We start from the raw sequence: 15,839 nt of genomic DNA on the forward strand, positions 1-15,839 counted from the left end.
GTGTTTCTGTGTTCCTAATCTGTTGCAAACACGATTTATACATAAATTCAGTATAATTGGAATGACTTGTTTTAAAAAATCATTTTTATATTTAAGTTTTAACTAAAATGGGTGTTAAACAATCATTACGTGCATTGTATATGGTGCATATATGTATATTTTGTATATATTGCTTTTATTTTCTTTTTAAGGTGCAAGAATTATTTATCCATGATTATGGAGAGATTTTTAATGTCCAGTTACCAGGTAAAGAAGAACGGACAGCATTTTTTGAAGATTTAATCTTAAAACAAGCTGCTAAGCCTCCTATATCAAAAAAGAAAGCAGGTTAGAGTTAATTTATAATTTTGAGAAAGTGGGAATAAAATATCAATTAATGGTCATTGATGTATATCTAATAGCTCCAGCTCAAAATCTCAGTCATGAAATTGATGGATCCACTGCTTAAAAACCTATTTTTAGCCAGGTGAGGTGGCACACACCTGTAATCCCAGCCACTTGAGAGGCTGAGGCAGGAGGATCTCAAATTCAAAGCCAGCCTCAGCAGAAATGAGGTTCTAAGCAACTCAGACCCTGTCTCTAAATAAAATACAAAATAGGGCTGGGGATGTGGCTCTGTGGTCAAGTGCCCCTGAGTTCAATTCCTGGTACAAAAAAAAAAAAATCTACCTGCTAAAATGAACTAAAGTTCTTAAGCCTCCAGGGTGTTCCATAGTATATACACCCCAGTCTGCTTCAAAGTTCATTTCTGGTACTAATGTTCCTCCCCACATATACCACTCCCTCTTCTTGTTATAAAACATCTTGTCTTGAAACTGTACACAAAATATATTCCTGCCTATTCAATATTTCACTCATGCTTAATGTTAGTAATGCTTCTGTCTCATTTCAGTCTAAAGAGCTACATGTTGTTGTTATTAGACCTTCCCTAATTTATCTAGGCAAAATTAATTGTTCTTTTTTATACCACTAATACAACATTACAATAATGTAATTATGTCTCTTACTTCTTTAATAAATTGCCAGCTTATTGGGGGCAAACCTTTTTTTTTTTTAAATCCCAAGTATTCATTGTTTACCTGTTTAAACTTTTGTTATATATGAAATATTTCATAAGTTCAAAATTTAACTTATTAATATTAGAAGCTAATCAGATTTTCTTACAGTTAGAATATTATTCTTGGGAAATAATGCATTTTCAAAGTTCATTTAACAGCCTCTTAAATGATCTTCAAATGGAACAGAGATAATGACTTTTACAAATTAGCATTGCAAATTATCAGTTATTCTAAAGAATATATAGTAGAGATTATGGCATACTTTTGTATTCCAAATTCCCAGATTCCTGACAGATGTAAGAAAGATAACTCCCCAAAGCCTGGCACCACTTGCACTGAATCATTTGTCACCATCAATATTATAAAGGAGTAGTAACTAAAATCTTCCATTCCTGTGAAGTTTTGCAGGCCTTGGAGGTACTCCCAGTAGCACCACCACCTGAGCCAAGACCATTGACAGCAGATGAAGTGAAACGACTTGAAGAACAAGAAGAAGATACATTTAGAGAACTGAGAATTTTCTTAAGAAACGTTACACATAGGCTTGCTATTGATAAACGATTCCGAGTATTTACTAAGCCTGTTGACCCTGATGAGGTATTAGTTGGATCTTTGGACCAAATGTTTTCTACTCTATAATGCTTCATTGTGTGGCATTCATTTAGTCTCCTGCTACACCCTGTACTTGTCATCTCTATTTGGAAACATGTACTAAGTATTATAAGCACAGAGACTTTAAAGGCCTGTTATACATTTTTCTGCAGAAAACAGGCAGTTAACTTTTTTCATCCAACCCAAATGTTCTGAAAACAATTTGAAAAATGTCTTAATGCCAACTATTGCTGTGACCTACAAGGGTGAAAGTGAACTGAAGAGTAAGATCTTAAGTTGTCATTGAAGTATGAATGATGGTTGGATGAATAAAGAGGTATAGGGTGTTACTGGGGAATATCATTGCCTGAGAATAGGAGTAAGTACAAACACAAACAGCCTTAGAGTCAAAGGTTTCATCACATTACTGTATTATTCTTATGTCTTATTTTCTGTCCCCTGTATCACCTTGCTGAGAAAAAACTATGTTTAGAGTTAATTTAGTGATTTCTTCATTTGCTTGAATTTTAGGTTCCTGATTATATCACAGTAATTAAGCAACCAATGGACCTTTCATCTGTAATCAGTAAAATCGATCTACACAAGTATCTGACCGTGAAGGACTATTTGAGAGATATTGATTTAATCTGTAGTAATGCTTTAGAATATAATCCAGATAGAGATCCTGGAGGTGAGCATTAGTGAATTCTTTTTAAGAGGGTGGTATGGGGGCTACTAACAGTTACCAAGAGTTGTCAGGTGCTATTTATATTTATTTACTTATTTGGTTTTTGGTACTGGGAATTGAACCCAGGTGTGTTAAATTGCTGAGGCTGGCTTTGAACTTGGGATCCTCCTTCCTTTGCCTCCTGAGCTGCCACCATATTATAAATTTTTTACATTCACAATGCCATTTAATCCTCACCATAAATTTATACCATTCTATAATTGAAGAAGGTGAGGTTTAGAAAAGTTAAAAACATTGCTCAAGGTCACAACTGCCAGAAAGAGCAGAGATAGATTGAGGGAGTTTCTTTGCTGTGCTGGGATTGACTGGGGCTTTGTGCCTGCTAGGCAAACATTTTACCACTGAACTATATCCCCAGCCCCCCACACAGAATTTGAATGCACTTAATAATTACCTGCTATATATCCTCTAATGAGACAACAAAATTGCCTTTTTATTTTTTGCATCAGTTTTCTTTCTCAAAGTAGAAAAATACTTTAGAATAAAATAGATTTCAAAATATCTTTTTAAAGCTCTTTTAATTTTTATTTGAAAAGTAGCATGGTATAATACTTATTGACAGTAATATTTTTAAAAACCTAAGCCCCATGTTTTCTTTATCCAAATGTGTCAATACTGTAGATGTCTGTCAGAATTCTAATTGGTGCTCATAATAAATTCTTTGGTATAGGAAACTACTAATAATTCCCTATACAATTGGAAAGCTCACTCTTCTTCCTCTTCCAATCATCTACCCTGCCATCCTTAGGCTTTTCCTTGTAGTTCAGATCTTGGAGGTAAGTAGTGAGGACCAAGCTAGCAAGCTGGGAAACCCCCAATTGTAGGAAGAAGTTACGCTGGAGGTGGGGGGGCTTTTCTTTCACTGCAGTCATATTGCTGCTGCTTTTGCCTCTCTTGTAGCAATCTAAAAATTATTTTAGACCAGTATTGTTCAAACTTTAGTGGACATCACAGTCTGCTAAACGACTTCTTAACATACAGATTGATGGGTACCTTCACCTGAGTGGTTTTTGATTATTTAAGTATATATAGGATATGGGCCTAAGTGTTTGCATTTCTAACAAGTTACAGTGTGATGATGATGATGGGTACAGAAACCATAATTTGGGAAGCACTGCACAGACTGCCCTTTTTTCAGGCCCAAAAGCCACATTAGAAGGCTGAGACAATATTCTTTATAATGTTATTCCTATCATTCATAAAGGGAATAGTGTAGCCTATTGCCCTGGGAGAAATTTTGATCTTGGCAGTTCAAGTCAAGTACCTTGTATTCTGCTTTCTGCCTTCTGCCTCAAAGCTTTATCAAGTTTATGGTGTTTATACTCTGAGCTTAGAATGTTTCAGTGTTTCCCGAGTTAGAGTTGCTATTTCATTGTTTATTTAGTTTCTCTGTCCTGTAGTAACATCCTCTGTATCTCTGCCAAATTTCTTTCACATTCCTGGTTCACAAATGATACTGACAGTCTTCCTTCTGGTTTTGTCATCATTGTTTAGTGTTGTTATTGACTTATTTTTCTGATATTTCAGAGAGAACTGAATAAGGCAGAACAATAAAGTTTTTTTAGGTTTAGTCTGCTGTATTAAATTAGATGTCAGACCAGGAGCCATGGTGTATACCCCTCCCAAAGCTGAGGTGGGTAGCCTCAGCAACTTAGTGAGAACTTATCTCAAAGTAAAAAGAACTAGGGATGTAACTCAATGGTAATGTGTCCCTAGATTTAATCACCAGTACAAAAAAAATTTTTTTAAACCTACAAAAACAACAGTACCAGAAACAAACTAACTCAATTCTAATAACTTGTATTATTTGTGGTAAAAAATAAAAAGGAATTATAATGGGTCCTAAGCCAAAAATGTTGAGATTTTTGTTTTGCTTTTTTTTTTTTAATTGGAAAATTTAAGAATTTGTTATTCAATTCTCAGATCGTCTTATTAGGCATAGAGCCTGTGCTTTAAGAGATACTGCCTATGCAATCATTAAAGAAGAACTTGATGAAGACTTTGAGCAGCTTTGTGAAGAAATTCAAGAATCTAGAAAGAAAAGAGGTAGGAAAATGATTTGGCACCAGAAAAAGACGTTTAATTAATCCTTCATGTAATTTCGAAATCTGGAAATCTTTTGAAATTTCATTTGTTTATAAGGTTGTAGCTCCTCCAAATATGCTCCATCTTACTACCACGTGATGCCAAAGCAAAATTCCACTCTTGCTGGTGATAAAAGATCTGATCTAGAGCAAAATGAAAAGCTAAAGGCATCCAGTATTCCTGTGGCTTGCAGCACACCTGGTAAGTACTCTCAGGTAATTTTCATTTATGCAATTGAAACCTTTATAAGCTTCTAAAGCTGTTTACTTTCTCCTTGGTTTTATTTATTAATACAGGAAATTATATTGGTTTTACTAATATTAAGGCAACTTCACATTCTTGTTTTAAATCCAGTTTTACAATATACTACTTAAAATCCCATTTCACCATCTCCTTGTGAATTAACTTGATTTGCAACTGATTTACTATTAATCTGGTCTGTTTTCTGTTTTTGTTCCCTCTTATTCTTGGACTGTAACTCCATAGGACACCAACCAGAAGCCTGTGAGGTTTTTTTGAGGCTCACCTCTTTGACTGGCTTTTAACTCCACTTTTTGTTCATTAAGCCCTATGAATGTCAGGCCCTGCTTAGTTTTTTAGCCTCTCTCTATATCATTTGCTTTCCCAGAGTTCGACCTCATAATTTCTTGTTAGATCTCACGTGTGCACACCTGTGTTTTACTGGAGTTAGGACCTTCTCTTATTGTGTTGAGGGTTTGTCCACCAGAGGGAAATTGATTTGAAATACAGAGTAAGCTCTTCTTTGTTAAATGGTTGGCAATGGGAAAGAGAATAAAAATGGAGTATCAGCAAGATTCTTCCACTATCAGAAGGCTCTCAGTCATCTCTACTTTAAGCAAGTCATTTTATAGAAATTGAAGGCATGGAAATTGGCTCCCTTCCCTTAAAGTGGTCAATCCCTAGTGTGTATCCCATAGGATTATGTATGTTACTTCTACCAAAGATACAGGAATGTTCAAAGAAGCAATCCTAGAAATAACTCAAATGCCTATCTACAGGATAATGAAAATATATGGATTATTATGTAACAAAATGATTAAACCTCAACTGTTTCAACAGTACAGATGACTCTCCTAAACTTTTAGATACAGATTTTAAGAAACATATATATTCATATTCAGAAATGGACAAAATTAGCTCATTGTGTTAGGACTCAAGATACTATTTACCCTAGGGTGCTTTAACTAAAATAGTATAACTGGAATGGTGACACATATTCTGTTAATTGATCCGAGTGCTAGTTACGTGGATATGTTTCTTCTTTTTTGGTTCCAGGAATTGAACCCAAGGGCAGTTAACCACTAAAGCACATCCCCAGACCCCTCACACACACCCTTTTTAAATTTATTTTTTAGTTTTAGGTAGACACAATATCTTTTATTTATATTTATGTGGTGTTGAGGATCGAATCCAGTGCCTCATGCATGCTAGGCAAGCACTCCACCACTGAGCCACAACCCCAGCCCCCAGCCCCCTAGCCCTTTTTATTTTATATTTTGAGACAGGGTCTCACTAAATAAGTCTTGCTAAATTGCTAAGATTGGGTTCAGACCTGTGATCCTTCTGCCTTGAGCCACTGGGATTGCAGGCACCAGTCACATGGGTTTCTTCTGTTTGTGGATATTTGAGTACTTTATGTATGCATGTTATATGTTAGAAGCTCAATCTAAACAAACCTGTGTAGCCCTTATAAATTTGCTTTTCTAAACTTGATGTGGTATACATGTATCCAATTCTGGACTCCTTATCACCTACTTCCATCTAAAATGTAAATAATCCTATCTTCTTTTCCATATAAATTTTGGTGAATATGTTATCACTGGACAACATTTACCCTTGGGGTTGTTTTTTTTTTTTGTTTTGTTTTGTTTGGATTTTCTTTTCTCTTTTTTTTAAAGAGATTTATTAAACTAATTTTTTTAAATACTTTTTTTTTTTTTTTTTTTTTTAAGGTTTAGATGAGCACAACACAATGCCTTTATTTTTATGTTGTGCTGAGAATCGAACCCGGGTCCCACCCATGTTAGGCGAGTGCTCTACCGCTGAGCCACAATCCCAGCCCTTGTTTGGATTTTCTTTTTTATTGTTGTTGTTTTTTGTTTTTGTTTTTGGCTATTGGGATTTAACCCAGTTTTGCTTAACCACTGTGCACGTCCTGAGCCCTTTTTATTTTTTAATAAGAGACAAGATCTTACCAAGTTGCTTAGAGTCTTGCTAAGTTGCTGAAACTGGTCTTGAACTTGGATCCTCCTGTCTCATCCCACCCTCACCCCACCCCTGTCACTGGGCATGTGCTACTATACCCAGTTCTGTGGGTCACTTAATTCCTGCATCTTTATTGCCTCCCAACATTTGATAACGTTTAAGTCCTAGGAAATCTACTTCCCTAATACCTTTCAAATTTATTCTCCATTTTTCCTTTATCATTTCTACTACCTAATTTTTATCTCTTCTCCCCTGGACAATTACAGTGTGATTATACTGCGTCTAGTCTAGAAAAATACTTAACCTTTCTGTACTTCAGCTTCTTCATCTGTAAATTTGTAGCAAACTTCATTGAGTTAAAGTGAAATTTCAATGAATTTATATATATATAAAAAATATCAGAGAGTCATGTCATTGCCCTCCTTAAAGTTATTCAAGATTCTTAATAGATACAGGATAAAATCTAAACTTCTTAGACTTTCTGACAGGTCACTTTATGATTAGGTCTTGTACACTTCTCCACCTTATCACGGTACTCCACTTTTTATAGACCATACAACATCTCAGTGGGTTTGTTGTTGTTGTTGTTTTCTCTTCATTTCTTAAAATTAGGAAATTTTTTAAATGCTCTTTTATCTTTTTTTATTATTATTATTCTTTGAAGCTCAATTAAAGAGAAAAATTCGCAAAAAGTCAAAGTGGTACCTAGGCACTATAACAAAGAGAAGGAAGATTTCTCAGGCAAAGGATGATAGCCACAATGCTATAGATGACAAAATTGAGAGTGATATAGAGGAAACTCAAGATACAAGTGTAGATCATAACGAGACTGGAAACACAGGAGAGTCTTCTATAGAAGAAAATGAGAAACAACAAAGTGCCTCTGAAAGCAAAAGAGAATTGGGAAATAATTCAAGTACTTACAATATTGAGAAAGAACTTGAAGAATCTAAGAATGCTACACCATCTACAGAATTGAGAAAAGATAAGGTTGTTTGCAATGGAGATCCTTCTAACTCTCAGATAATAGGCATTTCTGATGAAAATGAGGGAAAAGGTAAGTCTCAATTAATAGATGTTTCACCCAAAGTTCCTACTCAGACGGTTACATATCAATTGCTTTTTTTGTTTGTCTTTCATAGTACAGGTATTAAGCTAGTTAGAAAAATGCTGTCTTTACTTGCCTTTGAGCTGCTAAATCACTGTTATCATAACTGCACTTTGACAGCAAACAGATATGGATTTGAGCCTCCAGTTTATTACCTATAGGGTAGCTTTGACATGGAACAGCATACTTTTTTGTTTATCTTATTGCTTATCTGCAAAATTGGGGTAGATAATTGCTAGGTAGCAAGATATTTTGAGGATCAAAAAAATTCAGGGGCTGGGGTTGTAGCTCAGCCATAGAACACTTGCATAGCACCTGTGAGGCCTTGGGTTCGATCCTCAGCATCACATAAAAATAAGTAAATAAAATAAAGGCATTGTGTGGGGGCTGGGGTTGTGGCTTAGTGGTAGAACGCTCGCCTAGCATGCACAAGGCACTGGGTTCGAACTTCAGCACCACATAAATGTAAAAATAAAGATATTGTATCCACCTAAAACTAAAAAATAAATATTTTTTAAAAAATAAAGGCATTGTGCCCAACTATACCTTAAAAATAAGATTCTTGGGCTGGGGATGTGGCTCAAGCGTAGTGCGCTCGCCTGGCATGCGTGCGGCCCGGGTTCGATCCTCAGCACCACATACAAACAAAGATGTTGTCCACAGAAAATTTTAAAAATAAATATTTTTTAAAAATAATTTTAAAAAAAGATTCTTTCAGAGTGTTATAAAATAACTCTTATCCACACTCATCATTTTCTATCTTATTGTAAAGACCAAGATTATTTATATTCTGATGGTTCTTCCCAAATTTTCCATTTAGAATTATCTTCACTTGAATCTTCTTGAGCTTTTGGTAGTAGATTTGTTTGATTTTTTTTGGAAACCTAAATATTTAGTGATACAAAACCAAAATTTGTTAAGGGTCAAAATTTATTTTGGTCAAAAACAAGAATTGACTAAGGTAATAGGATTAGGGTTTTTATTAGTGACTTATACACAGAAGGTTATTACTTTTGAAGAGCTTCCTCAGTATGAGTTCTAATATGAGTAATCATAGAAACAGTGGACAAGGATATTTTTTTGTATGTGGTGCTGGGATCAAACCCAGGGCTTTTTATGTGCTAGCCAACTCCTCTACCCTGAGCTATATCCCCCATCCCTAATATGAGTACTTTAAATGTTAAATCTTTGGGTTATATAATTTAATATTTTGCTTTGGGTCAAAGTTGTTTTCTTTTTCTAACATCTTTTTTTAAAAGGCCACTATTCATAGGAAAAGGTACTTGCTTATATATCAGGACATCTAGGTCTTGTGCTAACTTTTAAAATAATTAGGTATATGGCCTAAAAAAAAAAAAAAAGTCTTTTCATGAAACTCTCTTGATCTCATTTTTCTTATCTATCAATGAGTATGTTTTTCTGGATCAAGGATCAGCAAACTTTTAAAGAGCCAGATACCAGTTAATAAATACTTTATAGGCTATGTAGAGATCTCTTGATCTCTGGGTCACAACTGTTCAACTCTTCTGGGAAAATGACATTGATAGTAGGAAAAAATGGGCATGGCTTTGGCTTAATATACTTTTATTTACAGTGGCAGGCTAAATTTGACCCACGAGTAGTAGTTTAAAATCCCTGTTTTAGATTATTGAGGTCCCTCCCAGTTCTTAAATATCTGTGCCCAAGCAGAAGATAGTGTATTTACTCTATCCAGTATTTATCTAAGGCATTATTATGTCTGTGGATCAAATAATAGTTGTTTACTTTTTCATTCTAGAAATGTGTGTTCTGCGAATGACTCGAGCTAGACGTTCCCAAGTAGAGCAACAGCAGCTCATCAGTGTTGAAAAGGCTTTGGCAATTCTCTCTCAGCCTACCCCCACTCTTGTTGTGGACCATGATCGATTAAAAGTATGTAATCCTTTCATTGTGCATAATAATCCCCAAATGCTAAATTGTAGACTAGTATCTGGCTAATAGGAATTGCATGGGAAACTAAAACCTTTTCTTTTTTGGATACAGGGGATTGAAATCAGGAACACTCGGCCACTGGGCCATATCCTCAGCCCTATTTTGTATTTTATTTAGAAACAGGCGTGCAGCACAGCCCCAGCCACTAAAACCTTTTCTTTGATTTAGCTACAGCTCTTTTCCTTCCCAACCACCAAATTCTGATATAATTTCAGGTTATTCATTGCTGTTTCTTTTGCCCTATCTATTCCCCTCAATTGGATTTTCATCTTCACTGCCCTAATAAAATCACATCCTCATGGTGAATAATATTTGTTATTGTTAAATTGAATTCTTCCTACCCATCTGTAACATTTGATGCCATTGATAACCCTCTTTCCTTTACTGTGTGTCCTTAAACTACCCTTACCTTCAGCTTCTTTATGAGTTTTTCAGAGTTTACCTTTACTGTTGTCCCTACCTTTATGTACTCTTGGATAGCCATCACTTTTTTCTATATCTTTATTTTTATTTATTTTTATGTGGTGCTGAGGATCAAACCCAGTAACCCAGTACCTCACATGTGCTAGGCAAGCACTCCACCACTGAGCTACAACCTCAGCCCCTAACCATCACTTTTGTAAGAGTGATCATCTCTCTCAAATGCTTTATCTTGACATTCCAAAACAGCAGTCCTACCTCCCCAACTAACAACTGGGTGGGTTGCAGTTGCCTTAACATCTGAAATAAGGCTAGTTTATTGCTCTTTCCCTTCAAAAGACAAAAAAAAAAAAAAAAAGCATTCCAGTTTCATCTTAATGTATTATTTTGGCCACATTTCAAGTCTGAGGACATTGAGATTTTATATTGTATTAAACTATATGCATGTATCATAGATGCTGTAAGTACAAGGTGAATCTGCGGGTAATAATTAGCTCAGGAAAGCCCTTTTGAGTATAGCAAACCTTCTAAGAACTTGATTTCTCTACTTATTAGAGAAGGAAGCAGTGATACATTCCTGGAGCCCTTTCTCCAAGGAAAATCTTGTCTGTATTAAAAATATCTTTAAAAATATGTGAAATTAAAGCATTTCTAAATCTCATGTACATGAAAATAGGAATTTTGTATAGTTCACCATGTTGTTTGGGGTTATGGGTAGCAATTATTGTTCTAGTTAATTTTTATAAATTTTATAAAAACTGTTCTATTCAGCATATAGGTATATCATTTAGACTCAATTGCAGACAACCATTTATTGGGATTACTTCAATTCATACTTTTTTTGGTAACATAACTCCACCAAAAGGATTGTTTGATAATGCAGTGTATCTATTAGACATGCCATAAATGATGACCTTTTATGAGAAATAAATTTACTATAGAATATTTTGCATGAAAACATTGGTTGAAGATGACTAATGTGTTGATTTATAGTTTTGTGGGGGTTTTTTTTATATATACTTATCTACATCATTGTTCCCGTGCCTTGTTGTTATGACCATTACTTAAGACCTTTTCAGTTAGTTTTTATTTACTTAATTATAACGGCATAGCCTGGTAGGACCACACTTGAAGAATTAAAGAAATCCAGTGAGTCTACCATTTCAGTCCCCCAAAGTGTTCAGACAATCACCATTTATATAGGTTGTTTGTTTAGGTTCTCTCAATGGAATTAATTATGATATACTGCCATAAAATACGCTGCAAAAATGTTACCTTTTTCCCTATTATTAATTTGAGGTAATTTTAAAATTTGTCTGTAGAGGTTTATGACTAGAATTGAAATTGGTAGCCTTAGCTATAATTTTTAGAATAAGAGTTGTCCAGGGTAAAGGTCAGAACCACAAATTGTGATAGTTATACAGCCAAATTTCAGTGCCAGAGGCTGCCTTCTCTCAAAAGCCTTGATCTGCCTTCTCTGTGTTGTATGATAACAATTCCCAAAATCTTCAGAATTAAGTATCTCATCTCAGAATTTGTCTTCTATATGTAAACACTTATATTTTTATTTAGAATCTTTTGAAGACTGTCGTTAAAAAAAGTAAAGAATACAATATATTGCAACTGGAAAATTTGTATGCAGTAATCAGCCAGTGTATTTATCAGCATCGCAGAGACTATGATAAAACAACACTTATCCAGGTAAACTATTGAGTCAAAGTTCTTTTTGATGCCCTTTTGTTATATAATCCATATATAAGATGGCTAAAGATTTGAGGCTGGGGATGTGGCTCAAGCCGTAGCGCACTCGCCTGGCATGCGTGCGGCCCAGGTTCGATCCTCAGCACCACATACAAACAAAGATGTTTTGTCCACCGAAAACTAAAAAATAAATATTAAAATTCTCTCTTAAGTAAAATCTTTAGCCATCTTTTTTTTTTAACAGTTGTAAGAATTTAACTATTTTTAATATGTGGATAATGAATTTTTTATCTGTAACTTCTTTAATAAACAATAAATAATAAACAATGAATTTAGTATCAGTAAAACTGAAAATTCCATTTTGTTGTATTTTAATGAAGTTATGTGGCTCCTTTTAAGATATTTAAAGATAGACTTACTTGTCTCAATCTTATAGTACTTACATGTAAGTTTTTGAATATAATGTCAAATGAACTTGTCTTAGACTCATTTCAAAGGCATTTATTTAAATAATGAAGTCCAATCCATGAAAATAGTTTGTGATAGTTTTATATACTAAATTAAGTTTTTATTAACACTATCAGATATTACATGGTTATTAATATCTCAAGAGTTTGAAAATAATAACAATGAAATTGTTTTAGCTTTTTTCATATTGAAACTTACTGTTTTTCCTTCCTACCCTTTATATAGAAAATGGAGCAAGAGGTAGAAAACTTCAGTTGTTCCAGATCATGATGTCATCATATCAAGTATTTTTTTATATTCAGTTCTTATTTAATAGACTTTTGACATATCTGCATGTCCAGATGCAAGATTTCATTTTGCATCTTTAAGAAAAAGATTAAAATAGTTAAATATTTAATTTTCCTATTTATGTACATGTGTAAGATAACCAATGAATATTGGAAGTTTGTTTGAACAAAGCACTGTAATAATAGTAATAGTTGAAGTTTGGCCAACTCTTAATAAAGTTATTTTGATACATTTTATGGCACTTAAAATAGTGACATGGAATTTTTTTGTTAAGCACTTTTACCTTTCCTAAAAAATAGTTTATTGTAGCAGACTAGAAAAGTATCCATTGTTTCTTTGCTTCTTGTTATATTTGTTTTTATGTTTTCCCTTCTCTACCTTTAGCTTCCTTTTGCCCAATTGTTCATTTAGCTCAAGTCATTGTTTGCAAGGAGGCTGCTCCACAATTCTGTACTTGACTATCAAAATTATTGTTTTTTAGATAAGCATTTTGATAATTCTAATTTGGGTTAATAAAGATTTTAAATATTTTTGTTTAGTTTTATGATTATATACACAACAAATGTATTAATAACTACCTGATGAACATTTTTTTTGATAGCATAAAGTTTTTATATTTGAAATCTTTATATATTTCTACAATTGCATTTAGGTTATATTCTATAGATACCTTTTATGTACAAATATATGAATATAAATATAAATTTTATATTTCTGATACCAAAAAATACATTTCTTTCTTAAAGCTAAAACTATTTACCTCCATACATATTCTTTTTTTGGAAGATGAGTTTTCTAGTATTAGTTTATAAAATAGTTTCTGTTAAACCCTGTTCAATGGGAGAAAAGAAGAGTAATCTTCCAATTAGAGATGTTAGATTTTTGGTGGTGGTGGTGGGTGGTACTGGATGAATCCAGGCCGTTGTGCATTTCTGGCATAAGTTCTACCACTGAGCTATGTTCCCAGCCCAAGATTCTGAATTTTAGTACAGTTCAAAATTGAGCTGCCTCTTGTTAACTGTTTTCTAGATATTTAAAGTACTCTAAAGTAAGTTAGCCAGGCATGGTGGCACACAACTGTAATCCCATCTATTTGGGAGGCCAAGACAGGAGGATTGAAATTGGGGGCCAACCTGGGCAACCTGATGAGAACCTAAGTCAAATAAAAGTTTTAAAGAAGGGTTGGAGATATAGTTCAGTCGTAGATGGCCCCTGAGTTCAACCCCAGAGCGTAGGGCAGAAAAGCTTTTGTTAGATTCTTTAATTAGTAGATAAAGAAATGCTAATCACTGAGAATAAATGTGTGTGTGTTGCTGGAGATACACATATACTCATTTTTATTGAAGTTTATTGTAACTTTTCCAGGTTCATCTTTTAGTTCTAGGATTTCATTTTGTGTGTATAGTTTGTGCAATAAATTAAAAAGTGAAAAGTCCTTGCCAAATCTGTCTGTTTCTTCAGTATTTTAAAATATTAAAGATAATTCAGTACTAAACACAAAGAAAGCTATTCTTTCATATATTACTGTGCATAATTTAAAATACTGTTGATCTGTCCAAAATGGTGGCACCTGCCTGTAGCACCAGCTACTCAGGAAGCTGAGGTAAGAGGATCACGTAAGCCTGTGAGTTGGAGAGAAACCTGGGCAACACAGTGAGATCCTGTGACAATCAATCAATAAAATGCTGTTGAATCTGGAATGTTAATATGTTGTGTGTTCTTTAGAAAAACTAATGCTTATTGTTCTTGTTTTTTTCATGACATACTGTTTGCAGATTCTGAAAGTGATAGTTCTACATGCCTATGTAGAGTTTGAAAACCCTGATGAAATTGCAAGGTTAGGTATATTTTTTAATATATGTGTGTGTGTATATATATTAGTTGTAGTTGGACACAATACCTTTATTTTTATGTGGTGGTGAGGATGGAACCCAGGGTCTCGCATATGTTAGGTGAGTACCCTACCGCTGAGTCACATCCCCAGCCCCGGATTTTTTCTTTTTTTTTAAATAATTACTTTTTAGTTGTAGTAGGACACAATACCTTTGTTTGATCTATTTTCTATGTGGTGCTAAGGATTGAACCCAGGGCCTCGAACGAGCTAGGCGAGTACTCTACTGCTGAGCCACAACCCCAGCCAGCCCTACAAGGTTAGAGTTTTGGTTTTGGTTTTACTTAAAAGTACTGTCCATCTGCAGCATTTAAATTTAAAGGAGGGAGGAGGACAGTCATCCAAATTGGAAAGGAAAAAGTGGAAATATCTATAGTCAAAAATTACATCTTATGTATAGAAAATTCTAAAGAATCCCCAAAAAAGCTGTTAGGCTGTGGAGCCTATAAGTAAATTCAACAAAATATTTTTAGGATTAAAAAAATCGGTTATATTTGTATATATCAACAATAACAAAAGTCCAAAAAGGAAATTAAGCAATTTCGTTTGTATTAACACCTACAAATAAATTAAGCCCAGGAGGTCCCAGCCTGTGTACATTGATAACTACAAAATTGCTGAAAGAACGAAGACCTACATAAACAAAGACACCCTGTATTCATGGAGCAGAAGATATGCTGTTTGTAGCTATCAGTAATCCAAAGCAATCAACATATTCAGTGTGATCTTTATCAAAATCCTAGTTGCCTTATTTGAAAAATAGATATCTGAGTCACTCCTAGAATTCATATGAAATTTCAAGGTACTCCACATGAGGTGAACTTTATTTAAAAAACAACAACAACAACAACAAAAACTCTTGCTGCTTTTGAAACAACACAAAACTACACTCTAAAGCAGTGTGGTACATGCATAATGACAGCTCCCTCCAGTAGAACTGAAAGTCCAGAAATAAGCCTATATATCAAAAGAATGAAGCTGGATCCTCTCATTTTATACTATATTATAAAAATTAACAAAATGAGTCAAAGAAACTTATCCATTAGAATTTTTAAAAAAGATTTGACTTGGTCAAAATTTTAAAATCTTGGAGCTGGGGATATGGCTCAAGTAGTAGCGTGATCGCTTGGCATGTGTGAGGCACTGGGTTCGAGCCTCAGCACCACATAAAAATAAAGTAAGGATATTATGTCCACCTGAAGTTAAAAATAAATATTAAAAAAATTTAAATCTTGTGCTTCAAAGTTTAAAAACTGCTGTACCATATAGGATTCTTAAAAAGAA

At 34.1% G+C, this 15,839-nt stretch overlaps 1 protein-coding gene across 5 annotated transcripts in view; it reads left to right on the forward strand.

The window, feature by feature from the left end:
- Nucleotides 1-14,108, forward strand: part of Atad2 (ATPase family AAA domain containing 2) — a 57,717-nt gene extending 43,609 nt beyond the window's left edge. For 3 of the 5 annotated variants that reach the window (XM_005316183.5, XM_078016731.1, XM_078016733.1), the window contains 9 exons: nucleotides 192-327; nucleotides 1,459-1,655; nucleotides 2,181-2,340; nucleotides 4,321-4,443; nucleotides 4,540-4,683; nucleotides 7,373-7,765; nucleotides 9,594-9,727; nucleotides 11,780-11,908; nucleotides 12,602-14,108. In XM_005316183.5, the coding sequence (XP_005316240.1) occupies nucleotides 192-327; nucleotides 1,459-1,655; nucleotides 2,181-2,340; nucleotides 4,321-4,443; nucleotides 4,540-4,683; nucleotides 7,373-7,765; nucleotides 9,594-9,727; nucleotides 11,780-11,908; nucleotides 12,602-12,646 (1,461 nt within the window). In that variant the 3' untranslated portion in view covers nucleotides 12,647-14,108. The remainder of the gene's footprint in view (nucleotides 1-191; nucleotides 328-1,458; nucleotides 1,656-2,180; nucleotides 2,341-4,320; nucleotides 4,444-4,539; nucleotides 4,684-7,372; nucleotides 7,766-9,593; nucleotides 9,728-11,779; nucleotides 11,909-12,601) is intronic. The other 2 variants (XM_040293690.2, XM_078016732.1) reach the window with 2 other exon arrangements.
- The last annotated feature ends 1,731 nt before the right edge of the window (nucleotides 14,109-15,839 follow it).

Source organism: Ictidomys tridecemlineatus, chromosome 7 (assembly GCF_052094955.1).
Source record: "Ictidomys tridecemlineatus isolate mIctTri1 chromosome 7, mIctTri1.hap1, whole genome shotgun sequence".
In the NCBI taxonomy this organism is placed as follows: Eukaryota; Metazoa; Chordata; class Mammalia; order Rodentia; family Sciuridae; genus Ictidomys; species Ictidomys tridecemlineatus.